The sequence below is a fragment of the Saccostrea cucullata genome, unplaced genomic scaffold (genome assembly GCF_032062105.1).
Source record: "Saccostrea cucullata isolate Sc308-1 unplaced genomic scaffold, CSIRO_AGI_Scuc_v1 ctg1282, whole genome shotgun sequence".
Taxonomy (NCBI): Eukaryota; Metazoa; Mollusca; class Bivalvia; order Ostreida; family Ostreidae; genus Saccostrea; species Saccostrea cuccullata.
Genome location: NW_026921699.1, coordinates 62,255 through 89,525, shown reverse-complemented (window position 1 = coordinate 89,525; position 27,271 = coordinate 62,255). Strand labels below are relative to the sequence as shown.

The 27,271-nt window shown below is 34.7% G+C and overlaps 3 protein-coding genes across 5 annotated transcripts; 1 reads left to right on the top strand and 2 right to left on the bottom strand.

Annotated features, from left to right (window-relative positions):
* Positions 1-674: 674 nt before the first annotated feature.
* Positions 675-2,978, top strand: LOC134260594 (tubulin alpha-1A chain-like). The gene is made up of 3 exons (XM_062743142.1): positions 675-803; positions 1,255-1,477; positions 1,764-2,978. Exons 1-3 carry the CDS (start codon positions 801-803, stop codon positions 2,891-2,893), a joined length of 1,356 nt encoding a protein of 451 aa, XP_062599126.1. The 5' UTR covers positions 675-800; the 3' UTR covers positions 2,894-2,978.
* A 2,241-nt stretch (positions 2,979-5,219) lies between these two features.
* LOC134260593 (cyclin-F-like) lies at positions 5,220-11,971 on the bottom strand. Of its 3 annotated transcripts, none has more exons than XM_062743141.1 (13): positions 11,841-11,971; positions 9,785-9,957; positions 9,560-9,666; positions 9,375-9,442; positions 8,931-9,118; positions 8,555-8,725; positions 8,115-8,344; positions 7,810-7,974; positions 7,388-7,692; positions 7,171-7,258; positions 6,825-7,061; positions 6,573-6,712; positions 5,220-6,281 (listed from the first exon to the last, which is right to left on the bottom strand). In XM_062743141.1, the coding sequence occupies exons 1-13, from the start codon at positions 11,845-11,847 to the stop codon at positions 5,818-5,820; spliced, it is 2,343 nt and encodes a 780-aa protein (XP_062599125.1). In that variant the 5' UTR covers positions 11,848-11,971; the 3' UTR covers positions 5,220-5,817. The 3 variants fall into 3 exon arrangements, with proteins under 3 accessions (XP_062599125.1, XP_062599123.1, XP_062599124.1); XM_062743139.1 differs by lacking the exon at positions 11,841-11,971 and adding an exon at positions 10,809-10,964; XM_062743140.1 differs by lacking the exon at positions 11,841-11,971 and adding an exon at positions 10,488-10,732.
* A 2,035-nt stretch (positions 11,972-14,006) lies between these two features.
* LOC134260589 (coiled-coil domain-containing protein 40-like) lies at positions 14,007-26,695 on the bottom strand. Its single transcript, XM_062743132.1, has 19 exons — positions 26,652-26,695; positions 25,229-25,301; positions 24,922-25,021; positions 23,697-23,927; positions 19,638-19,697; positions 19,135-19,164; positions 18,789-19,030; positions 18,245-18,548; positions 17,849-18,147; positions 17,656-17,759; positions 17,320-17,563; positions 16,889-17,071; positions 16,543-16,788; positions 16,162-16,375; positions 15,708-15,877; positions 15,510-15,601; positions 15,212-15,400; positions 14,724-15,003; positions 14,007-14,471 (listed from the first exon to the last, which is right to left on the bottom strand). The coding sequence occupies exons 1-19, from the start codon at positions 26,669-26,671 to the stop codon at positions 14,226-14,228; spliced, it is 3,327 nt and encodes a 1,108-aa protein (XP_062599116.1). The 5' UTR covers positions 26,672-26,695; the 3' UTR covers positions 14,007-14,225.
* Between the last annotated feature and the right edge of the window lie 576 nt (positions 26,696-27,271).

The window sequence follows — 27,271 nt, the reverse complement described above, 5'->3', positions numbered from 1 at the left end:
CAATGTACATATCTTAAATCTGATTTAAAGTGGAAGAAAAAAATTCAAAAAAAAAATTAAAGAGACAGAAAAACACAATTGAAAGAAATAATTGAAATAACGTGACATAGAAAAACACAATTGAAAGAAATAATTGAAATAACGTGACATGTCAGCAGAGTGATCAAGCTTGTATATCATGTATTAATATTATATACTTGAAAGCTTCTGATGAATATACATGTATATTTTTAATATTCATAATTTTATTTTTAAAACAGTGCCAGCTTAACTGAGACAGTTTTATTGTCAAAAATAATGCAAATTTGTGATTGTCTATGAATAATATGCAATATAATGCATCTGTTTTTAAAGTACATGTATTTTGAACAGCTATAGGGACTTTGACAGACAATTAAGTCCTGGTATTTTTTTGTTTTTTATATAACATTTTATTGGCACTAATTTTATTTTAAAAACACATTTCCATTTATTTCTTATAAAATCATCTTTATCTATTTCTTTACCAATTAGACTTACTCAATAAATATCTTTTTGTTACAATTTGTTACTTTTATTAAATTGTGCACTGGAGTGGAAATTAATTGTGTACATTTTTGTGGCAAATTACATCAACAAGAACCAATCAAATAGCTTGATTTGGAATCGTCCAAGTTTAAATTGAACGAGGACATATAAAAAGCGAGAGGGAAGCCGCGTAATTCACATCTTCTCACTTGATCCGTTGCAGATCGTCACGTGAGATTTCCCTTGCTTGTAAATTTCTCCGACTTTCCTAATTACCAGACAACAACAGCAAAATGGTAGGTGCACATTATATAAACATCTTGTATTTTATTAGTTTCATTTTTATAAATACTATAATTTATTAGAAATGTCAGCAAGAAAAAGTAGGAGGTTTTGGCGCTAAGGTGAACGTGCATTGTACTTCGACACGTGTAAAGGAAAATAGCTATTTTCAGAGCTTTTGTCCTTTTTAATGTAAATTAATGAGAAGTAACTTTTAGTTGGTTTATAATACTAACATACATATTACTTCTGTAAGTAAATGGTTGGACCACACCCATATTCACAAAATTTTTAAAATATTTCAAGTCTGACAATAAATCATTGAATGTACAAGTGTAAGCGTTAGCTGTAAAGGGAAAATATATTGACACGGTCATGTCAGGGTCATAGAATTTCAAATTTTATACAAATATAACTTTTTAATTCTGAGGTTTAATTATTATTGAATGGCCCTTTAAATTTCAGAGGGAATGTATCAGTGTGCATGTGGGTCAGGCCGGAGTCCAGATGGGCAATGCCTGCTGGGAGCTGTACTGTCTAGAACATGGAATCCAGCCAGACGGTCAGATGCCCAGTGACAAGACCATTGGAGGTGGTGACGACTCCTTCAACACTTTCTTCAGCGAGACTGGTGCAGGCAAACATGTGCCCAGGGCTGTATTTGTTGACCTCGAACCAACAGTTGTTGGTAGGTTTAGACTTGGATCATGCTAGTGAAATTGTAAGAACAGTTTATAAATCTCTTATAGAAGTGAGAAAAAATTGGCTTATATCATTAATGAGACTACGTAACAGATATGAAATTTTACTTCCTTGAAAAAAAGATCTTCCTTCTTGTTTGAAGTACTCGAGCTGTAAAGGGGAATTGTAATGTTTATCAACTTCCGGTCAGATGAGTAGATTATAATAAAAAAAGTATTCATGAGTAGTAAACTGTTTGATTTATAATCTCAACATTTATGTTTGTTTTTCAGATGAAGTTCGCACAGGAACATACCGCCAGCTCTTCCACCCAGAGCAGCTCATAACAGGAAAGGAGGATGCTGCCAACAATTACGCTCGTGGACATTACACCATCGGCAAGGAAATTGTGGACCTGGTCCTGGACAGAATCCGTAAACTGGCTGACCAGTGCACCGGACTCCAGGGATTCCTCATCTTCCACAGCTTTGGTGGTGGTACCGGGTCTGGATTCACCTCACTTCTCATGGAACGTCTGAGTGTGGATTATGGAAAGAAATCCAAACTGGAGTTCTCCATCTACCCAGCTCCTCAGGTATCCACTGCAGTAGTAGAACCCTACAACTCCATCCTGACCACTCACACTACCCTGGAGCACTCGGACTGTGCATTCATGGTGGACAATGAAGCCATTTACGACATCTGTCGCCGCAATCTGGACATTGAGCGCCCCACCTACACCAACCTGAATCGTCTGATTGGTCAGATTGTCAGCTCCATCACTGCCTCCCTGAGATTTGATGGTGCCCTGAACGTGGACTTGACAGAGTTTCAGACCAACTTGGTGCCCTACCCTCGTATCCATTTCCCTCTGGCTACATATGCCCCCGTCATCTCTGCTGAAAAAGCCTACCACGAACAACTCTCTGTGGCTGAAATCACCAATGCTTGCTTTGAACCCGCCAACCAGATGGTCAAATGTGACCCTCGTCATGGCAAGTACATGGCCTGTTGCATGTTGTACAGAGGAGATGTTGTACCCAAGGATGTGAATGCTGCCATTGCCACCATCAAGACCAAGCGTACCATCCAATTTGTGGACTGGTGTCCCACCGGATTCAAGGTGGGCATCAACTACCAGCCCCCCACTGTTGTCCCAGGAGGTGATCTGGCCAAGGTTCAGCGTGCCGTCTGCATGTTGAGCAACACCACTGCCATCGCTGAGGCCTGGGCTCGTCTGGATCACAAGTTTGACCTGATGTACGCCAAGCGAGCCTTTGTCCACTGGTACGTAGGAGAGGGTATGGAGGAAGGAGAATTCTCCGAGGCGCGTGAAGATCTGGCGGCCCTGGAGAAGGACTATGAAGAAGTCGGTGTGGACTCCGTAGAAGGGGAAGGAGAGGAGGAAGGAGAAGAATATTAAATGTGTTCAATGATCTTTGAATTCAGGAACTTTTTTCTATTTTTTCAACATGTTGAAAAGAAAATAAATTCCATTTTGAAATGTTTTTCCTTGTTTGTTTTCAAACTTGTTACTTTTTTGAGATGGAGGCAAGAAATAGGGTCCCATTTTGACAGACAAAAATTTAAAAAAAAAAAAAAAAAAAACAAAAAAAAAACCATTGCATTTCGATCCTCAAATAAATTATTCCCTTATTTTTGACTCGAGGAAAGAATAGTTCTGCCTAAGACCATAACCTGAGAAAAGACAAGTCAACATTTTGGTTTCTAATTTACTTATGGTGTAAGAAGTTATATTATTAAGAAATAAGGTATCATTTTTTTAGTTTTATTGAGATGTAAAACGGGTTGGTCACATTTCAAACCCAACATTTTAATCCACTAAACGCGCGTCGAGACGTCACAGAGAAATTACGTCGAACGTTTATCCTAAGACATCATAACCTCTTGAAATACCTGTATTTACACAGTTAAAATTTTGCCTTCAGTAGTGTTATATAAGGTATAAACATTTGCAAATGTTATATTTATTGGAAATTTTGACTTGCGTCTGCTCAGTTTATGGTCTTTGGTCTCATTTCAAATTGATCAGGGGAAGGTGATGTGGCAGAGTGCTAGGATTATCGATTTTGAAAGGTGGTATGTGGTAAAAGAAAAAAGTCCAATGTTCCGGTATATTACATACTGCAAATATCAATCCTGTATTGTACAGATAAGGTTTCAATTATCTGTATATGTTTTAAAAGGATTCTTTCCGCGATGTATTTTTACAAGCCTCAAGGTGAATTTAATACACAAAAAATTATCAAATTTGTTTGGAAGAAACACAAGTAGTTTGAGATTTTCATTATTTACATGAACTGGCAGTACTTGAATATAGCAAGATTTTTATTCGTTTTCCAAAATCTAGACACAATCCATACGTCAATATGAGTGTAAAATTTTAAACAAAATTTAGAAACTCCCAATGGAGTAAGCTACAGTATGTTGGAAATATATGTATATGGATTTGGGTAATTTTAATGTCTTTATCTAAAAACCAATCTGTCAGATGCAAATTACAGAAAAAAATTGAATGGCTGATCAGTTTGTGTTCATTATTACCATATTTAAATTGATATAGGTGTTAACTTTTAAGAATGCATTAGATTTTGCCTAAAAGGCTTTGAATAAAATGTACTTCAAATTTATGAGGTAAATTATCCTTATCCCTTAGGATCGTTGTACTCATGGGAAACTGCAGCAGTATTGATTCCGCCCTCGGAAAATCCACTGCTGTTATGGAATGGTTGCTATAGATCTACTTCAGAAAATCAATAGGTGTCCCATTAACCAAACAGAAATAGGGGGAATTAATCAAAGAACCTGTGAACTGATTACTGAGGGTATTCATCAAGGCCTTGCATAATTAATCAGAGACATCCCCCTGTGAAAAATGATGTTGCTATGAGGACATGATTTATTGTTTTTGACTGTTTATTACGGTTACTAAAAAATATTGTCATTGCTCATGCTGTTATCTGCGATACGGAAAAATCCAATCGATGAACATATTCATGAATCGTTAGAAAAGACAAATTCACTCATGGGTATCCGACAATGAAATATGAATAGTAACACAAATTTATGTTTCTTTTCATTTTAATTTTCTTCTCCATTTTATGTAGAAAGAAAATACATTTATATATATATCTCTATAAACAAAAACATTAACTCCTTTCACACCAACACATATATATGACATTTATCTCAAACAGACACATCATTAAAGATGGCCAAGAAAACGTTTGACTTTCGAGTTGTAACTTTGTATATAAGACATATATAATATGAATACTATATATTTCAGTTAGGATCATTCATTCAGTATAAATCATTTGTACAAATAAATAAATAATTTAGTCTAAGCACCAAATGCTGCAAATGTACAATATTCAATCAGGCAATACCATCAAAGTGGATATGATTTAAATAACGGGTGTAAAGACTAAATAGATTGCCTTGGAACAGCAAAATATAAGTCACATTTTCAAAGGATTAATCCATTACAAAGATTACTAAGGAAAGACAACTCTTCTAACCCAAACACATTCTCACAAACAAACACAATAAAATTAGACGTAATAAAACACTAACAATCACCATTAAAGGCAGAGTATGAGCACACAAGACAAGATGTTGGCCTTCAAAATACAAATACTCTAAATGCAGTATTTGGCCACCTTTATAAATCTTTATACTTAATATGAGTTAGTGAAAAACGTTTTGGACACTGAGGTAGGAACAAAATCTTGAAGCTGAAAAATATTGATTGAGGAAATCTATAGATTTCTGTATTACATATACAAAACATGAAGGTGAATATACATGTAGGAAAATGTAATTGTATGACTATTATGAGGCTACAATGATACTTATTTTGACTACAGTACTAATACTAGTTGGAGACTTGGTCTCCCAGTAAGAAAATGATGACACAATGATATCTCTTGAGACATTGATGACTGATGTTGACTAATATCACTTTTGAGTAAGGCTACTAGTATCACGATACTTTTAATTCCCTGAAAGATCTTTGGAAGACAGTGGAATGCACACACTTCATTTGTACTTGTAAAAAAAAAAATTACCCATTTTCACAGAACTCAATTATTTCAAACTGATCATAGAAAAAAAAAAATTCCTTTAAAAAAATATATATAAACCAAAAAAAAACATCCTCATAAACAAGGAATGGTTGAAATCCCTGAATAACAATTAAATCCATGATTGAGATATTTTCATAAACACACTGAGTATAAAATGGATTTCATTCGACAAGTATGCGCAAAATCATGCATTCATCATTTTCATTCAAACAATTTTATAAAGCCTAAAACAATCATCTCACTGCTGCCCAGAAAACGACGCACTGTAACAAAGAGATTGTCGACTCTTGCGTTTGGTTGTCCGTCTAAGGGTCATGTAACTTGTAGCACCTTGTTTCTCTGAGCATCTTGGTGAAGACATTTCGGAGTCACTGGAGACATAGTTTTTCTTCGCCGAATTCAAAGACCAGATATGTGAGGAGTGTCCAGAAATACCAAGAGGTGATTTTGGCACAAATGCATAGGAACACGATGGTGAATTGTCAGTTGCAGTGTTGGGAGAAGATGAAATCCCAGATGATGATTCATGGTCACATGACTTTTTGGGGGAACTATGGGTAATTTTCTCTGATGAGATTGTGGAGAAGGACAGGTTGAATGGCATTCCTTTGTTCTTGTCTGATTTGGAAATACTGGCAAAATAAGTATCGCTCTCTGAACCACACTCTAAGTCTGATGGGCTGCCATGTTCTTCACTGGAATCTGCAACAAATGATCAAAGTATGGGGTCACAAAATGTCAAAATAATTAGTTAAACCTTGCTCTATCAATCTCAATGAGACTGAGAAAAAAATTTAAATATCGGAGAATTTGAGATATCCAGAGAATAACAATTGAAGAATAAAGGGTTGTGATTTCCAGATCACTTTGACATTTCCGTGGTATTTGAAATACAGGGTTTCATAAATACCAAAATTCAACTATATTTTGATATTGGGTAATTCAGGGGAATAGCATAGTACATGTATTAAATGGAATAACTTAGTGTCTTACCATCATATTCCTGGAAGGAGTCTTCGTCATCCTCCTGATCACCAAAGTAACCAGACATAACGGATTCATCCATGATGACCGAATTATCCTCAATGGATGGAGTGGCTGCATTCTCTCTGTCTTGCAAATGTGGATAAACTCTGCAGAGACAACAAATATTGGATTATTTGACACAGAAATCAGTACAGCTGCACAGAAATATTTTGATTTCATTTGATGTAACAATATTTTGCCAAATTCAGGCATACATACCTTTCACACTTTCTCTTTTTTCTTGATGGTGACAAAATAAGTTCGTCAGCATTCCTGAACTTGACACAGACATCGGAGCCCTGTAGTATGTGTTCAGTCACCCCCAGCATGGCACACAGTTCCTCGTAACTCATGATGGGAATTTCACTGACTTTGTAGAACTTTTCCTCTGCGTACCGGAGTTTGACAGCTTGTAGTTTTACATCTCTGTGGTCAACCACTGAACCCTCTAGAAAGCTACAACAGAGAAAGACACTTCAACATTCTGAATAATTTTTCTTCAAATTTTTCAACATTTTAAACAAGTTTTGTGTTTTATTTAATGTATGTGTGTTTTATGTCTTACCACTTTTCATGCATGTGGAAAGCACAGCGACTGATGTCTTCTATGGAAAATCCACTAAATTCCACCATCGTGTCTGGCCATGGCATTTCTGTTGAAAATTACAAAGGAATACCTCATTAAAATGTTTTCTTCCAGAATGAAAATACATCAATGATATGGATGGTCAATATTTAAAGAAACACTTAAGCAAGGTTGTTAGCAGTTATGCTTTTCATACCTAGCTTCATCAAGAGTCTTGCAAGAAGGACACAGCTAGCTGCGATTTCTGCGGGGCTGTATTGTCCCATCTCAGCCTGAAGGAGGGTCAGCTCACAAATGTACTCCGATAGACAGCTGCATTTCCTGTCTAGGCCTGCCACGCTGGAGAAAATCTCCACGAAATCTAAACTGTTAGGAACCCTGATGTTGCCCCTCAAGGTTGCAGATATTTCTCCCATCATTCTCACTACATCTTCATACTTGTACGTGTTGTCTGTCAACCATGCTGCCTCACGGATCGTGATGATGTCTTTTCCAAGAAACCTATCAGAGGGAGGGAAAGAAACTTTTTAATGATGGTTGTTGGCAAAAAATGCTTTTTTTTTTTAATTCTTAGGACTTACTATCGAGTTATCACCAGATAATGAAGTTTTGTCTTACCTGGAACATAGAACCATGGCGGATACGCCCAGCAGTTGGAGTTTGGATCGAGATGTTTTATGAACTTTCAGGTATCGGTCTACTACACTGACAGCTATATGTAAAGTATGACTAGAGAAGTCTTTCATCCCAGCTATTTCTACCAACCAGTCAACTAAAATGTACCTGGAAAAATAACAGAAATGCATTCATTTTTTTTATTTGTACATTCCCCTATTCAAAATACTCTTACGCTTTTAGAGGCCCTGTGCAGAATATCTTATAATTTTTTTTTGAGATATTCCGTAGTTAAATTTTTTATTTACCTCATGGAGGTAGTGAGTTCCTGAGATGTCCTGAAGCATTCTTGAGTATTGGACGGAGTTGTGGACTGAACTAGCTCTCGGACAAACATGGCCGCCTGAGATTTAGTGATACCTCCATACATTCCATTGGCATACATTTTACACAGCGAAAGCTTGCTATCTAAATTGTTCATTTTGGCTATCTCTCGTAACTGTCGTATACTCTCAAGTTTTCTCGCTCTGTCTGTAACCTACAATTCAAAAGAAAATTTACATGTATATTCATTAAAACTTTTTGAACAAGATGAACTGAATCCATAAAAGAATTAACATAAATATTAAATAGAGAATAATTGTATGAAGTCTTTATGATTTTCCACTTTTAGTTGACATTATTTTTGGAAGCCTTGCGAAACACACCATTGAAAGTTGTAAATTACAAAACTTTCTGATCGGCTTACCATACAATCTTGGTGCTGTTTCTGCCATAACAAGAACGCAGCAGACCCAGATCCTAGCTGACTAGCGTTGCTAAGGAACACATCAGATTCGGCGACCTGCTCTTCATCGTCCAGTAATAACAGAGTTTTAGCGACACATACATTCACATTTTTGGTATCCTGCTTGTCATTCTAAAATTAAAACCAATGAACGGAAAATTAGTCTTCCACAAAGAACTGAATCCCATATCTCAAAATAATGGCTCTCTTAAACAATTACTAAAATTCTTTACCTCTTGCAGATAGTTTTTCATGTAGGTGAATAAATGTTAAATTCTGCATCTCAAACTAAATGTTTTCTTTGAAAATGAAATTTTTTATTCAGATTATTATTTACCTCTTGTAGATAATTTTTCATGTAGGTGAATACACATTCTTTGCAGCAGGCTCCGTTGATTGACCAGGGTGGACGGATAAATAACCAGGTGAAAGGTTCAAACGGGGTCATGGACTCAATCTGACAGAAGAGCTCCGCGGCCTTAATTCCATTACTTGTTACTTTCCTTCCCTCAAAATCACCGAGTACTATAAAGTATAGAAATATATTTGATTACTTTTATTTCCTTTCATTGCGAATGATGTGACATAAATATAATCATTTACTGAACAGAACTTTTTATGGAAGAGTAGAAAAACTCTGAATCTATTGACTCTGAAGTAATTCTTTCACTGCAATAAACCAATGATTTTTTTTTTAACTCAAAATTTTATCATTCTTCCAATACCTTTACAATACTGCTTTTAATTTTAATAAATTCATAGTACTATAAAGTATACTTACATCCTTCATTATATAGGTATGCTATTGCCATTTTGATAAGGGCTTCCATGTTTCCAAATTCTGAAGCTCTATGAAATAAAAAAAGAAAAGCATGTATTATGCGAAGAAACAACCTATAATTTACAGAAATTAAAACTTCAATATACAATTTATCTCTCCTAATTTTTTATATAGTTAATACATACTTCTCGAAATGCTGGATGTTATTTGATGATGGCCAGGTGTCTGAAAAACTGGTCGTATTCCATAATGTGGAGCAACCATCAATGATATCACGAAAACTGGAGCTTACCTGCATCAGAAAAAAGAAATATGAACTCTCTTTTAAAAATTGAAATATTTGAACTTTAAAGAATTAAATTCCTTGTTCAGATTTTTGTTGGATTTCGATAGCCTTCATGTAAACTTACCGCTCGCATGCTGAGCAGGTCCTTGATGTGTAGACTTTTGAGTATGCACAGAATGAGTTCTTCTGGCAGGTTCCATAGTGAGACCTGGCTGCTGCGAGTTCGCGGACCTAAATGCATGTGGACGGGAATAAATGTGTTTGGGGACTTCTGTAGCCGATTGAGTGCCGACAAAACTGAAATTAAAGGTGTTAAAAATGAAAGTACAAGCTTATAATTCGTTCATGAAAAACATATAAAGGAACACTGACCTGTTAATTTAATATACAGGTGGTGATTAATGAATAAATGATACCTACTTATTATAGAATATACCTATTTAAGCACTTTGTGGTGTGTCATTTATAAATGGGATTGATTTTTAATCCTAATAAGACCTGTTCATATATTAATAAATGAATCACAATGGCAATAAAGGCCTTGGTCAGGATTATCGGTACTCTCTCTAAGTACCTTATTCATTAACTGTCAATTAATTGGGAAAAACATGAGCTGGCAATTTTATTCTGGGTTGTTGTAATCATAAAAACCAATAATTAGCACCTGCTATAATGATCAATTCTTATCAAGACAAGACCAATAATTTGTACATGATCTTAATACAGAGATAGGGTAAAAAATAATTTAAAGCACATTACTGGTTATTAAAATGTCAAAAAAAATTAAAATAAACTTTTTTACAATTATTTTCCTCTCATAAACTTACCTATTTCAAATAAATCCATTTTTAAACAGATACAGTGTTTGTGACACTGCACTGCTATGTCAACCTAACAATAAATATTTACACACTAGTCCTAGTACTGCATGTAAAACATAGGCAGTGAGGTGCAATATTACAAATGAGCTCATAACCCTGTTGTCTTGTTACCATGTCACAATGCAACTGGGAATCCATCATATAGATTTTTATCCAGACAAATGATTACTTTGACAGCTGTCAGGCATGTAACATGTTGTAAAATTACGGCATGTTTGACATACTTTTCAATGTTAACTAAAATAAATGTATCCAACTTATACTTACAAAATGAAACAAGAACCATATTTGAAGTCCTTGGAATAATTAAAGTTTTATCACAGAAATATATGTACCAAATGACTTGACCATCGATATATTAAATGCAAAGAAGCGTCGATACAATGCAGGTGGAGATCTATAATTAGTAACGGCGAGGGTATTCCCGCATTTGATTGGTTGGCAATGTAAACAAGCAAGCACATGCAGAGACCGTTGTCCAATTAAAAACATGAAACCGAACATGTTTGTTGACATTTACAAACCACATTGATTTCAAATATACAAGTCTAAACATATATATGTATATAATTATATTCGTAAATATTTGCATGGATTTACATATTCACAAGTATAGACAAACTGTGACATGGATAACAAGACAAAAACCCGCTTATTTACCAAAAAATCGATCATCGCCATTTATAAAATAATTCGCTGTTTCTTCATTTAGTCTGCAGTATATTGAAGGATTTTGTGAAGCCTTCGACAAATATTTATTAAAATCCACCTTTGAATATTCATACCGATCTCAAATCCTCCTTGTTTTGTGTGCAACATTCCGTGCACCAGTTGACCTAATTTTAAAACGATTTATAAACGAAGAAAATATTGCTTGTTTTTGAACGCCGTGTTCACCAGTTATTGAAAAACCTTCATAAAATTTAAATAGCTCTAACGCCTTGCTATCATTCATAATCTAAATAGTGGGTATAGAGTAAACAACGAAGGCTATGAGGATTCACAATATTTGAAAATACACGATTTGGTTTTTGAATAACTTTCGTTATAATTTAAAATAAGTATCCATATGAAATTAAAAATGAAAACATAAAATATTATTTAATTGATTTATTGTCTGATAGATATCCAAAATTCATAATTATTATTAGGCGGGTTTGAAATAGATAAACGAAGAGTAGGTCAGTTTGAATATACCGCCTTCCTATTGACAGTCGTTGTAAATTGTATACTGTTACCGCTTTTAAAATACATTCCCTAGAAATACAAAATAGTTTACGGAATAACAAGGATATTTACCTTTCATCTCCTAATCTTTGCTTTCTCCTTACTATTGCACTTGAACACAAACTTTTAAATTAAAATTGCAACGTTTTCTCTCAAACGTTCATTACAAACCCTACTGAGACTCATCTCGTTTCTGATTGGTCAATTCTTGGCTCGTTTACAAACGAGGAAAGTGGCTTCGCTGACACCTTCCCAGGGTTCCGTGTATTTTCAAATAAAAAAGTAATAGCCCCAGGGAAGTAACGGATTGAAGACAACATCTGTCATTATAGATCCGTTATCGATTTTGTAATTTAACGGCATATGATCTTGTTAAACATGATCACAGTCAACACGCAACATTACGATAGCGTACATATATATTTTCAAAGATTAAAATCAATATCACATTTAAAATTGGTGTAAATAAAAAAAAATAACTAAAATATTATTTTAAAAAATAATTATTCATGAATGAAACTAGGTTACAAAAAATATGGGTTTTTTTTTTGGCATTATTTCTGCAATCGGGGGTATTTTTAACTGATGCTATATATGATGAAAAATTTAAAAAGAAGAACAAAGGACTCGATTTTATCAATTTATGGTTTTGCTACATTAAAAATAAAAAGAAAGGAGTTCTTTTTACTTCTATCGCGTTATCAATCGAAAAATAAATAATAGTGTAGGATTCCCTTTAATCAATATTTCAAATAACTTACAGTTATAACAAAGTTAACAAATTCTATTGTTTCGCTAATTGTAATATTTATCAGAAGCCACGCTGTGCGTGTGATAAAAGAAAATCCTATTAATTTGATTAGCATATTAGTTATAATTAAATTAATGTGATAAGTGATCAGCTGGACACCAAAATAATATTGCACATAGAAATACCGGCATTTTCCTCATAGCACTGACAACTGACCAATTTGTTTAATTAATTTATTTATTTTTTATATGCAGTAATATTATATTTTTACTAATTGCAATCCTCGTGATAAACCTGTACCTTTTGAATGATTTTTATACTTTTTAAAATTGTTTTCTTCCGAAATAAATATTAATTTAATTGTAAGCCTGTGAGGAATGGGGATGATATACATGTATATTCGAATATATTGGGACGTGTGCCATATGTCATAAACTAGGTAACTGTGTATATACTGCCACGTGCGTTATTTGTCAAAGTTTAAACTACACTTTTTCTGTTAATTCCACTTCCTTCAAATAAGTCGTTCAAATTTCGAGACCTAAATAAGTTAATTTTTTGAGTAAGCATACGTAAATGTAGAACTTATACGTACTCTCTTTCAATTTTCTTTACAATATATATTCAAGCTTTAATACCCCCCCCCCCCATTTTAAGAAAACAGATTAAAAACCAAAAGTGACTGCTGTGAATCCTCGGCTGCATTTCATTTCCGGAATTTTTGGAGAAGAAAATCAAAATATAGTGTTACTGTCATACATTGATGTAAATAATTATTTAAAATTTTGGATCCACGACTGATTACACCCCCCCTTTTCTGTTTTTCTCAGCCCTAAAATTTAACGAATACTTTCAACCTTTGCAATCATGCATTTTAGATTTTACCTTCTTAAGATTTTTTTTAACTTTTCTTTATCATATTTGTAACAATCTTTTTAATAAGCAGAAAGTACTTAAAATGCCAGTTGCCCTGTTTCATAATTATTTTTTTTTTAAAATGTACAAAATATGTTCTAGTAAAATTCCAAGTGAACAAAAATTTTTCTACAATTCTGAACAAACTGAATCATTCTTATCTCCCTTAAATATATATAATAAATAAAAATAAAGCCATCTTAAAATTAATGTTTGCTTGCCCTCTCACAAATCAGGGTAAAATTTTTGAGTCAGTAGGTAGGTAGGAAAATCTTTTTTCTCCAGAAAATTCAACATATTTGTTGATTGGATAAGGTGAATAAAAAGAACAAAAATATTGTGTCCTGGAATGTAAAAAAAAGTTTTGATTGGGCCATTTTTAGCCAGTCGACCAGGAGAGGGCAACCAAACATTTTGTTAAAGATGGCCTAAGTATGAACATTTTTAAATACTGATATATTATATCTTCAAAATATATTCCTAAATTTGCTGATTTAACTACTGGGTAAGTAGGTAGTAAAACTTGTTTACTTCAAATACAACATTCATACAGTAGTTGTTTTATAACAAACCATTTATTATAACACAGTGTAAATGACAGCATTTTCACAAATTTATACATAAACTTCAGTCTAAAGAAATTATCACAGTCATTGTTATACTTGGAATGATCATATTAAAATAAAAAATAGTGTTTAAAAGGAGAAAAAAACTTGGGATGGAACTCATACTTTTTCCATAAATATTCAGACTTTATCTTCATAATTATTTTGTTACAGAGATTATTTTTTCTAGTCCTGAGCCTGTTCTGTCCTTGTTGACAGAGAAAGGGTGACCCGTCGTAGGGCCATCTGCACATGAGGAAATTCCTGGTTCAAGCGATCCACGATGGCGCTCAATGCCTGCATTCTGTCCACTTGTTTAGTACTTTCGTTCTCTAGAGATGACTCAGATTTGCAGAGCATTACATATTTCCCATCCTTGGCTTGTTGGAAATACTTGGATTTCTGTTGTTTACTTAGCAACTCAGACATATTCTGAAAATTAAAAAAAATAGTTTTATCATTTTTCTTTTCCCTTTTCTTTCATAGAAAGGTCATTAAATTTTTTTTTATATAAAAACCTTAAATTATATTAAAGATACCACTGATCTGTGGCAAAGGTTGCAATATATACATTTGAATGGATCAAACCGATATTACCATATATTCCTATAGACAGTCAGTGACAACCTAATAAGAAATGCATAATGATATGAATCTGAGAGTTTTAATTGATTGGTTAATTACCTTCTGCTTGTTTTCAAACAGCCTCTCGATGTCTCCGTCCAGCGTATCGGACTGACTCTGTAAATGCTGGACGTGCACCTGTCTATCCTCCAACTGTTGACTTAGCTCCACCTGGTGGGCACGCAGCTCCTGAATCTCATCATCGCACCCATTGGCTTCCTGGATTGTGACCTTGACCTTCTTTCTAAGCTCTCCCATTTGACGTTCAAATGTCCCCTTTGTAAGCACCTTCTTATTTATCTTCTGTTGGGCATCCCCTCTGGTGACAATGGTATCTCTCCTGAAAAACACATTTTCAAAGAATTTTTTTTTAACCTTGATGATCAAAGTAACTGTAATGCAGTAAAGTTACAGGTATTATATACAACTGAAGAGAGAAAGTTTTAATAATATTCACTTATACATCATTTAATATTCAGGTTTGTGCATTATTCACCCATTAACATTCAATATTTTTATGACCTATAGCCTATGACCTTATGACCTACCTGGATACAGCCTTTTCCATCTCCTGGATCATTTTCTCCTGTTGTTTCATCAGCTGAGTGTATCTGACCTGCATTCTGTGAATCTCGGCATTCATGGCCTTGATCTCACCCTGTCCAACTTCCGAGTCCACTGCAGCTCGAGTTTCCCGAGCCAGCTGAGTTTTCTTCTCCCATAACATGATCTGTCGCCTAAAACACAAAGTTAAAGTATTGATATATGAATCAACAGTAATCAGTCATTTGGGGCTATTATTTTACCTAATGAGAAAGAAGACAGAATGAAAAGATGGACACTTACTCAGCTTCTACCAGGCTGTTCAGCAGTCTCTCTTTTTCTTCTTTTATTCCATCCAGATTTTCCTGGAGTTCGATAGACTCCCTTTCTGCTTCCTGTAATAAGTAAATGTTATAAATACATAGTGAAAAAAACCTCAGCCCAATGCCTGTGGAATTGAAAGTAGACACAAAGCAAAACTGCACATAAATTAAGACTGACCTTGAGAGCCATGATGAAATCATTCTCCAGGAGTATGTTGTCTTGGTGGAGGTTATCATGAGTTCCCTTTTCTTTGTTCAGGAGAGTGTTCAGTTTGATCATATCATTCTGCATTGTGCTGATGCTTCTCTCAATTTCATACGTCTCTCTTCTCTGCTCATCTATGTCCCCTGTAGGAAGCAATTTTTGCATGTAAAAGTAGTCTGAACTAAGTTAACGGTTGTGCTGAGCCTCACCCTCACTTCGCACCCATGTATTTCTTAATAAATAAAGATTTCTGTTTTTTTCAACTCTCTGGGCCATAAAATTGGAATAGCTCACTTTTAATCTCTGTCTCACTCGACTTTCAAAATTGGAATAGTGCAAACTTGAGACTGAGATAAAAAGGGAGCTCATTTCAATTTTATGGCTCCAGAGCCTGCTCCAGACACAAGATATTTTAAGTATATCTCACCTTCTGTTCTGATCTTCTTCTGAGACAGAATGGTGAGCTGTTTCTTGAGCTTGCGGACATCCACTGACTGCATGTCTTTGTCCTTGGTGAGCTGGACAAGCTCGCTCTGCTGTCTGAGCCACATCTGTTGGAGCTCGGCAATCTCCTGCTGTCGAGCTTCAATAGACTTCTGGAGGGAATTGATTGTGATCTCCAAAGGACCCAGCTCAACACCCTGCAAAATAAGGTTTGAAAATCATATGCAGTTCAAACCATACAACATGCCCAAAATATTATGGTAGTAATGGGTCTATTGCTTACTGGTTTTAATTTTGACTGTCCATTTCAAATTATCAAACGTGCGAGCTACAAAACACATGACTGGTAATATAACAATCTTACCCCAGCTTTAGTAATGAGGACTTCCAGTTTCTTATTATACTGGTCAATGATATTCTGTTTCCTCTCAATAATGGCGTTTCTCTTCACGATTTCCTGTTCACTGCGACTGATGATTTCATTCTTCTGTGCAATCTCCTCGTCCAACTGATCCAGGATCTTTCCCAGTCTCTCTATACGAGTTTGTACATTGGAAATTTCTAAACTATCTCTTGATATTGTGTTTTCCACCTCTGCCATTTGTGTTTCCTGAAGTAATAAAAAAATAAATCATGAAGCATAAAGGCATCTACCTGGTATCATGGAAAGTCATTTTTCTATTTCATGGACATCAGCGGTCAGTGCTTACCAGACTCTTGGTCAGTTCTCGCTGCTTGCCGGTCAGTTTCTTTGTATACTGTGCAGCCTTGTCCATAGTCAGCTGACTTCTCATTTTCTCCATTATCTGATCTTCCAGTTCCACTTTCTCCAGGTATTCTCTTTCTATTTGTTTTCTCAAAGCATTCAACTCATTCAGTCTTAGAGTTTTATCCTGTTAAAAAATGGGATATATGATCAGTAAAGTTATTTAGATTTTGCAACATATCCAATAGTGATACACTGGAAAAGTTTCCAATGAATATTTTTTTTTTCATACAATACTCAGTATATTAACCACTTTATTTATTTCTCATTCTACAAACAGGGTTGTTTGTTGTTTCTATAATTAATTTTAATTGCCAAAATTAAGCTAACAGATTTAACAGAAAGTCTTTCAAGAGTTTGATTATGTGTACTCACCGTGACGGCACGGTTCAGTGCCTGCTCAGTCTCGTGTAACATCCTGGTGTAGGTAGCATACTCAGCCTTCAGAGCGTCATGCTTGGCTTGACACTGGTTCAGCTGTTTCTTGACAGTTTCTATGTCTCTCTCTGTTTTGTTCAAAATAAGGGTAAGTTTCTCATTCTGTTCTTGTTCTTTGAAAATGGATTTCTTGAAGCCTTCAATTTCTGTTTCTAATGACAGCACCTTTTGTTCTTGTGTGCTAAAAAGGAGAAAGAAGAGCTTAGTCCTAGTACTCACAAAACTCCAAAAATGCATTAGAACTTGACATAAAAGTCTTTTGAATGTGCATACTTGAGGGCCTCCTGCATGGCAGAATGTGCCTCATCTCTCCTCCTCATACCAATCAGAGAACTATTCCACTGCTGGAACAATTGTTTCTTTTCTAAATGGATAGCCTGAAAAGTAAAGGAATCATGAATTCAAAATTCCCTATACTTAATTCACAGGAAACTATCATAAGCATATTTATTATTTTAGTACTCACCTCAATTTCCATATGTGCTTCCATCAGGGCCTCTTTGGCAGCTTTTGTTTCCTCTGTCTGAGCTGCAATCTGAGCTTCAAACATGGCTATTTCCTCTTTAAGCTTGTCCACTCTTTCTACCAGTCGGTCCACAAACAGGTCCTGTTTTTGTTTCTCTATTTCTGCCCTGGAAACCTCTGTGTCTGCCTTTTCGGCAGCTCTCCGCATTATGGCAATGTCTGATCTAACATCTTCCTTAGCATTCTGCATATAGAAGAGACGCAAGGCCAAATTCTCAACTTCTCCCTGGAGTTCAGCACCTACAATAAGACAATATCAGAATTTTAAAAAATAAGGTCTCTTATTCCTCTGATTATGTTGTAAAATAATTTTGCTAGACTTCCACTGTTGACCTACATTTTTTCTTCTCCTTGTTGACAATGATCTGGTTTTCTTTGTAGGTATTTCTCACATCTTCCAGCTGAGCCTCCTCCTGTTGGCGATTCTGGTTCAGGTTTGCAAATTCATCATGATTTTTCTCCAGCAGCATCTGGAACCTGGCTAGCTCCTGCTGAACTCCGTACAAATCTACACCAAGATCTTCTCGCTCTTTCCTGCGATTCCTGAGAGCCTCTGTTAACTCTCTCAGTTCCAGGGTCACTTTCTCATTTTGTGACGTCAAATGAGATTTCAAGGCATTTTGGAATCTTTTCATCAAGGGCTAAAGAAAACAAAAAGAGGTTTTGTTATAAACAGAAAGAAAATATGTTCAATCAAAATATATATTTTGTTCTTTAATTATTATTTCTCTCCCAATTAATTATCCTAAACTTGCATGATCTGGGTCAAGGACAGCTATATTTGGTCTTGAACTTACATGATCTGTGTCAAGGACAACTATATCTGGTCTTGAACTTACATGATCTAGGTCAAGGACAAGTATATCTTGTCTTGAACTTACATGATCTGGGTCAAGGACAACCATGTCTGTTTCTGCTTCACTTCCTGCGTCAGATTCCACTCCCTCCTCATCCTCCATCTCCTCGTCATCGTCCCCGCTGTCTCCCCCGCCATCCCCACCGTCAGGACCAGGGTGTGGCACCAGGTCCTGCGGTGGTGGCTGACTAGGCTCCTCTGGCTCCTGGGGCGGCTCATCACCACCATCTCCCCCAAAATCACCATTGTCTACAGGTGGCAACTCTCCTAATAAAACATTTCAATGTTATAATTTTTTAGGAATTTTGGTATTTCTGACAATTTTTTTCAATTTTAAAAATGACAGCATTAATTTTTTTTTTATCATTTACCAAATTCCATTTCCTGTGCACCTTCATTTCCTGGAAATAATTCTTTTTGTGAACTATGTACATTTTAAAAATCAAACAAATGTAGAATTATTAATTTTATTTTTGATATTCACAATCACAGAGCAACTCATTCACCGATGAAATTCCTGTGCACCTTCACCGACAATAGTGTCAGTGGACACGGACAATGTTTTTATAATAATTGATAGATGAATAGATGTCGTGTTAAGTATTCAGATATAATAAACATAATCAAAGATGCATTAAAAAACATGTATTTCTTTGTCTATTTTGTATATCCATCATTGTTGGTCCAGCGCATATAGATTGCTTCTCGTGAATCTGAGCAAGGTCATAGGTCAGCAATATTGGGTAAAGTTATTGATTTAATGGGAAAAAAATTAGAAAATGAATGAAAACGTTTTTTCACATACACGATTTCCTCTAAATATTTGTTAAATTTCGATGTTTTATATATTCAGCGGATGATGTGTCATACCCACTTGTCGTATCAGTTTTATAGTGTTCTCTTGCTGTCATTCGGTGAGTTGTCTTTCGGCCACCTGTCATAGAAATTAAAAATGAAAATATTAACTAATTAATTCAAAATAAGACTATCATTTATTTCCACATCTCTTGCTGCAAGTGTTCATTGGACATTAAAATGGAAAATTAACTTGATGAAACTGAAATTTACTCAATCTTTCATTTCAACATTTTTAATTAAAATGGAAGTTTGTAAGTTTTGAATTATAAAATTTTTGAATTATAAGGGGCAAAACTGTGTAGAAGTTTAACTGCTGGCATTTATGTTCTTAGAAAATAGTTTAAATTCCAATTAAATTCTTAAGTCCGACTAATCATGGGTTTTTTATTTGTTTGATGTGTCCTATTGTCTGATATATCAACAGAAGGTGGACAGTTTTAGCACACTGACAGGACATTCAACCCCCAGGGCTAAACAGTTGTTCTGACATGTAAAACAAGCACTGGACCCAATGTTGTTTTTGATCATTGCATAATCTTTCATCGGACAAGATAAACATTATTGTTTGTACTACACCATCAAGTGTAATTACAATAATCTATGAGTGTGACTTCTTTGATTTATTCAAATATTTTTTGGTTAAAAGTGATAATAGATCTGTGTTGATCAATAAATCACTATTAATATTTAAGGGAAAAGAGATCACTCCAGCTAGACAACTAAATAAAGATGTATATATAATGATAACAACTGATTGCAATTAAAGCAATGAGGAGGAAAACACCATAAAATGGGGGTTTGAAATCAAATTTTAAAACTTTTATTTCTTTTGTTTACAGTTCAATTTTCATCCCCCTTTCTTTCTTCTTTTTCAAAATCAAAAAATTAAAAAATTTAAAGTATAAATGATGTATACACAACGATGACAATTTATTGCAATTAAGTCAAATAAGTGAGAAAACACCATAAAAGGGGGTTTTGAATTGAAATTTGTATAATTTTATTGTTTTTGTTAATAGATTGAATTTTTGTCCTCTTTCTTTTTCTTTTTCATTTTGCAGGTTACAAACAAGCCTCCCTGGGGACATCTTTAGGTTGTCTAGTACAAACATCTGCTTGTGATATAAACTCTGTTTTAACAAACACTGAGATCAATACAAAGGAGAGTACATTATCACCCTAATCTACTTACAAATCACCCCCATAAATCCATTGATTATTTGATGCCTATCTTAACAGTAGATCAGAGACACTGATTACAAAATCCCCAACAAATACTCATATCACACAATATCAAGCTGGGGTTTCACAGTTGTCCATATCAAACTGAGTAAGCCAGCTGCTTATATAGATTCCTCGGCTAAATATATATGGTGAACCATATATATCAGTGCACTATTGTCACGGCTTTGCTTATATGGCTAAAGAAATATAAACTAGTGCTAATTGTAACGGGGACCATTACAGATGTTCCCCAAACGCTCCCCAACTCCCTTTCGGTGCCATATTCCCTGTAAGCTTCATTAAATAACACAAACTCTATGGATTTGAGACTTTAACAACGTTTACCCAGAAATGTACCATGCTCATTCAAATTTTAGCATTGCATGTGTGCGCATGTGAATGCATGTACGTAATGACCATATCATCTTGTCTACACAATCTATATATTTTAATATACTAAATATTAAAATATTTAATCCAAGAGTATTAAAAAAATTCGCCCATTCAAGTGTATTTCTGATTTTACCCATTTCGCGTGCACGCACATGCATACATGAGCATGGTGACCATACCTTCTTGTAGAAGTCCATTATATATATATCTATGTTCCAAATCCCATCTTGTTTGGTTGAAAACCAAGGGAGTTATAACTGTTTATAGTTTCAGCCAATCAGATTGCAGCTTACGCGCACGTGTATGCATGTGCATGGTGACCATACCTTCTTGTAGAAGTTCATTTTATATATCTATGTTCCAAATCCCATCCTGTTTGGTTGAAAACCAAGGGAGTTATAGCTATTTAAAGTTTCTCAGATTGCAGCGCACGTGCATGCACGTGTTTTCATGATAATTTCTATATATCATGTTGTAGGACATCCTAATGCATGGCTATGTTCAAAATTTCAAAGGATTTCGTCAAAAAATAAGAAAGATATTGAGACTTTAGTTTCAGCCAATCAGAGGGAAGCGCACGTGCATGCGCCTGAGATCTTGCTTTTTTGATCATGTCATCTTGTCTACACTACTAATATATCCTTAAATTATAAATTTCAAAAGATTTCATCAAAAAATAGAAAAGTTACGGCTATATCCATTATATTAGTCATTTCACGTGTTGCACGTGCTCGCTCTTGCAAGCACGTGCGCGCAAAATGGCATGTTGACAATGTCATCTCATCTACATTTATAATATGTCTATATATTCTAAATATCAAAGCATTACATCAAAAAATGTAAAAGTTACGGCAATTTCAAGTATATTGGTCATTTCACGTGTTGCACGTGCGCGCTCTTGCAAGCACGTGCGCGCAAAATGACCCTCGTTCCGCAAATCTACATAACATGCCTATTTATCCTAAAAAGGTTTCCCCTTAATCGGATGTGTACTTTACAAGATCATTCGCGGACAAAATTTTCCCAAGAAGAAAAATAATAATAACTAGATGAGATCTCGTTGCGAGCAACGAGTAGGTCCGTTCGATTTTTGATAAGGGTATAAATCAACTTTAAATGAAAAAAGTGTTCAGATCAATTATTCAAAATACGTGAGAACACATTTAAGAGTAAAATCTATCAAATTCAAACAACTTCCGGTCTTTATAATTCACTTCCGGTGTGACCGGATGTACTTAAAATGACCTATAACTCCTTTCTGAGTGTAAAGGAATCATCCCTGATAATTTCGAGGAAAAATGATCATTTTTTGGACTACTTCCGGTTTGGAAAAAATAACTTCCGGTGGACATAATATTACTCGAGACACTCTATTTGCCTCCATAAGAAACATTTTAAAAAGAAAAAAATAAAATTTTGCATATTTTTAAACTACTTCCGGTGGACGACGGACGCGACGGCTACAAAAACCATATAGCCTTCTCAAATCTACGAGTCATAATCTATCATCCCTGAAAGTTTCAGGACCCAATCTCCAACCGTTTTCGAGAACACTCTCGGACAAAATGACACTTTAAAAACAGAAAAATGGCCATATCTCGCGACCGGAAGTGATGACGGCAAAATAAAAAAAAAGCATGAAGTTCAAATAGTTTCCTATCATTGCTGAAAAACTCATGAAAAACTGTCGAGGCGTTCACGTCGCCTGCACAAAATCGGTATAATAATAATAGTGGAAAAGAAACAACAGAATAATGTTGGAAACGGAAGACCTTAATAAGAAACAGAGTAAAAACAATATGTTCCCCAACTTCGTTTGGGGAACATAATACTGGGGCCTGACTGTTCAACTGCACGTCCTTCAAGTACTTAAAAATGAAAATTTCTCTCCTAGCTGTTAATAATTACAGCTATTTGTAAATGTATAAATATTCTGCTTTTATTGACATCATCTATTTCCTAACATTTATCCAACATATTCCCTGACTCTTAACTCCTTTTATAAAAAAAAATCAGTTTTGTACAAAATGAATTACTGGGGTAATTAAAGTCCATATTACTTATTTCATTATATTTTTCTTTAATTTTAATGCTGCACCCCCCCCCCTTTTTTTTCCTCTATTAAGACTACCAGGGTATGTATAATTCACCATAAAATTTTTTTAACACCGAGTTGTAAAAATTATTACCAATGAATGGCTCATGTTTTAAAAAATTATTAAGAATCTGAACACTGCAGAGATTTTATAATTGTAATGATCAATATCAAGATAAATGTTATGATTAAAGAAAATAAATGTCTATTCAGTCTCTGATAAAAGAACTGAAGTTTTAGTTCAGAATTTGGAATGAACCAGGAATGGATCCGAAGGAGACACTTAGCAGTGCTTTGGTACTTTTGAGCAAGAGAAAAACTAGAGAATGTGTTTTATATAATTTTATCTGTGTTATTCTATACCTTTGCTAGCACTTGGGGGTCTGGAATCCTTTTTCCCGGCAGCACTTGTGGGTCTAGATCCCTTCTTTTCAGTAGCACTAGGTGGCCTTGACCCCCTCTTTGAGCCAGCAGAGGGGGGTCTACTTCCTGCCTGGGAGGGTGGCTTTTCAGCCGTCTCTGGTTTAGGGGATCTTGCAGAAGTTGGACGAGAACTAGGTTTGGCTGATGTAGGTCTAGATCCAGCTTTAGAGCCTAAAGAAAAAGAATTTGCTAATAAATACATGTTGTAATAATAAAATTAAATTATACTGTTGATTCAGAAAAAAGGGGGGGGGGCACTGAAGTGAGTGTTTTAATTTCCATTAAAAATAATTGGGTTTTCCATTTGAAAGAGAGTTTAAATAAAATTCTTGGAAATCTTTGTCCTCTATATTTTCCTCCATTAAATCAAATAAAATGGCTAAAAATCTAAAAAATCTAAAAATGAAATTACACCAGGGGAAATTAATGATAGGCACTTGGTAATGTTTTCCTTGGTAATATTGAATTTTATTGGATATATTTAATGTAGCTATAATAAAGCCTCCCTACTGTTAGATCTGTTTTACTTGGTTTAGCTTGTAATAATGTTTTGTACAGTTGTTTCTTAATGATCATGAAATGTCCTGCTACAGTTGACAAAACATAGGTTTTTTTTATGTATACATACATTATACAGTGTGTGAATATAAATTCCTGGCTTAGCTGAGGTGGGCATAAATATAAAATGGTTTTAAAACTATGTCTCTGAATGGCTACAGGTGCACTTTGTAATGTTTTCATTGGTAATGATCAATGTTGAAGGATATATCATAAGTAGCCCTAAAGTTCCCCTACTGTTGGATCTGTTTTACCTGTCTTAGCTTAGGTGGGCATAGCTACAACTGGAGCCCAGCTGAAATGGGCCTAGAGGATGAGATGAGAGGACATGTGACTACAGTTGAAGCTGTTAAGTATAGAAAATGTCAGGTGGAGCTGTTTTACCTGGCATAGCTGAAATGAATCTACATTAACTGAGGTGGGCTAGAGAATGCCTAGCTGCAACTGAATTGGTGTAACTGAGATGGGCCTAGAGAATGTCTAGCTTATGATGGAGCTGTTTTACCTGGCTTAGCTGAGGTGAGGCTTGAAAATGTTTAGCTACAGCTGAATTAGCCTAGCAGAGGTGGGCCTACAGAATGTCTAGCTACAGATGGGACAGTCTTACCTGGCCTAGCTGAGGTGGGCCTAGAGGCTGGTTTTCCTGAGGGAGGTCTTGATGATGAGGGGGCAGCTTCCTTACCAGCTTCCATTTCTCCAGAATCAAACTATAAAAAATAAAATTTAAATGTAAATTTTGTGTTGTTAAAATGTGGCTTCCTGACATTATGTCTTGACAAAAATTCAACTTTCCATATCCTAAATGATATTAATTAAGCATTGAAAACAAATTATGTCAGCATCAATGTATAGTTTTATAATTTTGATTTATTTATTTCTATATTTTTAGTCAATTATTTGCCTTATAGATTTACCTCTTGTAAAGCTTTCACAGTTGCATCAGTGACAACATCTCCCAAAGTTTCCTTGCCTTCACCTGAAGGAGGTCTAAAAATAAAAAAAATATTACAGAGATAGAATCAATTTATCTTAAAATATATACATGAAGTCCATAGGACCAAATAGTCAAATGCCACCCAAAATGACTCATTCAATAAAATATGTTCATTTAACAAATTTGAAACAACCCAAAAAACCTTGAAATTTTCTGTGTTCTCAGTTTCAGGCCCAGGTAAACTATGAACAATGGTTATAAGGAATAACAGTATACAATAAATATTCTCTTTAGAGAAGTGGACAATTGATTCTGGAAAATGTGTAAAATGTAGAACCTGTGACGGCATACAATTCAACTAACATTTTGTCTGAAATATGTCTGATTATACATAGACTTGCTTTATTAACAATTTTAACATAAATAAACTCAACTGTCACAAGAAAACCAACCTTTACATATCTTTTATCAATATTAAGAAGTTCTCATTCCCGGATTCAAAATCAGCAACCCTCCGCTGACTTGGCTATGCTCCATTCAGTGTGCAACGTATGAGCTACACAAAGAGCTCTGAGTGTGCTAAATGATAATGAAATGATCTTTTTTTAAAATTTATAATATTTGATATCACTGATTAATACAACTGGATTAATTTAACACAAAAAATCTAAAAAATGTTTTTTTTTCAAAATTGAAATATTTTTGTAAAATGTATTTAACAAGTCTGTTGCTTAAAATCAGAAATTCAGTCAAAAATCGTTTTTTTCAGACTTATATGGGACTGTAAAGTCCTGTTTCTGAAACATTTTTGAGATTTTTTATATATTTCAATGAATTAGAAATTCTAATAAGGATTAAGATTTACTGAAATTTATACTTCCAAATCATGCACTTCAACATATCTATGACATTCAAGATACTGGTTTTGGAGATTCAACTGTATTTCAGACGAAATGTTAGTTGAAGTGTAGGCCATCACTGGCTCTTTATTTATATGTTTTCTAGAATAACAACATGATTGATGAAGGCATGCAGAAAGAAGTGAATTAAGGCGAAGCCTGTCAACTTCTCTAAAGAGAATTAATATACAATATACAAGTATTTTCCAAAATGCTTACAATATCCAAGTAATCAAAATAAATAGTCGTTTCTACACCTGATCCATAACAACTTTACTATATTCAATTACAGAAAAAGACTGGCAGAATTGTCAAAAATCGAGTTCTAAAAGGGGTACAGATCTCTATATATCCGATATATAAACATAACTATATAACATGAATAAACAAACTGGCATTTACGAAGACTCAATTTCCGAGATGATTATGAATACACACTACAAACTAATGCTTAAAAAGTAATTTTAAAATCGCATAAACATAAATTTAAACGATATACACTACCTCTCTTCTTGATCTGCCATAGTTGTAGTTGTTGCTATGCAGGAAATAATAATTTGATGAATTGTGGGTAATCTGTGCTTTCGGAAAGAGTGTTGGTAAAATGGGTAGGCAAACCCGGGCCGGGGCAAATTAAAAGCCGGGGCAGATCGAGATTTTTAAAATATCTCCGCTAATACTCCACCAATTAATCAGAAATTTTCAGATTATGTTCCTTTAAGGTTCTTATGTATTCGCTGTTAATATCTCCATAATATACACAATATTTCTGATTTTCTGGGCGATTGTTCATTTCCAGGTTGGTAAAATGGGTAGGCAAAATTAATACGACATTTTACGGTATTTTTGAATTAAGACTCGTTTAACCATTACAACTGTGGACTTTTCAAATATTTTACACTCGATTTTAACGAAATATAATTAGTTTTACATTATAAAAGCTATAAGTATGCAGAATTTGCGCATTTTCAGAAAAGCCGGGGCAATTTCTAAATATTATCGTCTTAGTTCAAACCCGAAAATTGTGAATTTTTTTAATTAAAAACAATTGTTTGTATTGGAGGATGTTAACTATCACTGTTGTGACATTGCCCAGCTCTAACCACATGGAGGTATCCTCATAA

What these genes read in the sequence shown, in the direction of transcription:
- LOC134260589 (XM_062743132.1), bottom strand. Translation starts at nt 26,671, where the DNA reads ATGGCAGATCAAGAAGAGAG. An exon ending in TCCTCATTACTAAAGCTGGG is followed by an intron (nt 16,376 to 16,542) that starts GTAAGATTGTTA and finishes CTTATTTTGCAG; the next exon opens with GGTGTTGAGCTGGGTCCTTT. An exon ending in GAAGAAGATCAGAACAGAAG is followed by an intron (nt 15,878 to 16,161) that starts GTGAGATATACT and finishes TGCTTCCTACAG; the next exon opens with GGGACATAGATGAGCAGAGA.
- LOC134260594 (XM_062743142.1), top strand. An exon ending in CCTCGAACCAACAGTTGTTG is followed by an intron (nt 1,478 to 1,763) that starts GTAGGTTTAGAC and finishes TTTGTTTTTCAG; the next exon opens with ATGAAGTTCGCACAGGAACA.
- LOC134260593 (XM_062743139.1), bottom strand. An exon ending in TGAAAAATTATCTACAAGAG is followed by an intron (nt 8,726 to 8,930) that starts GTAAATAATAAT and finishes TTTTAATTTTAG; the next exon opens with AATGACAAGCAGGATACCAA. An exon ending in AAAAAGAGAAAGTGTGAAAG is followed by an intron (nt 6,713 to 6,824) that starts GTATGTATGCCT and finishes TTGTCTCTGCAG; the next exon opens with AGTTTATCCACATTTGCAAG.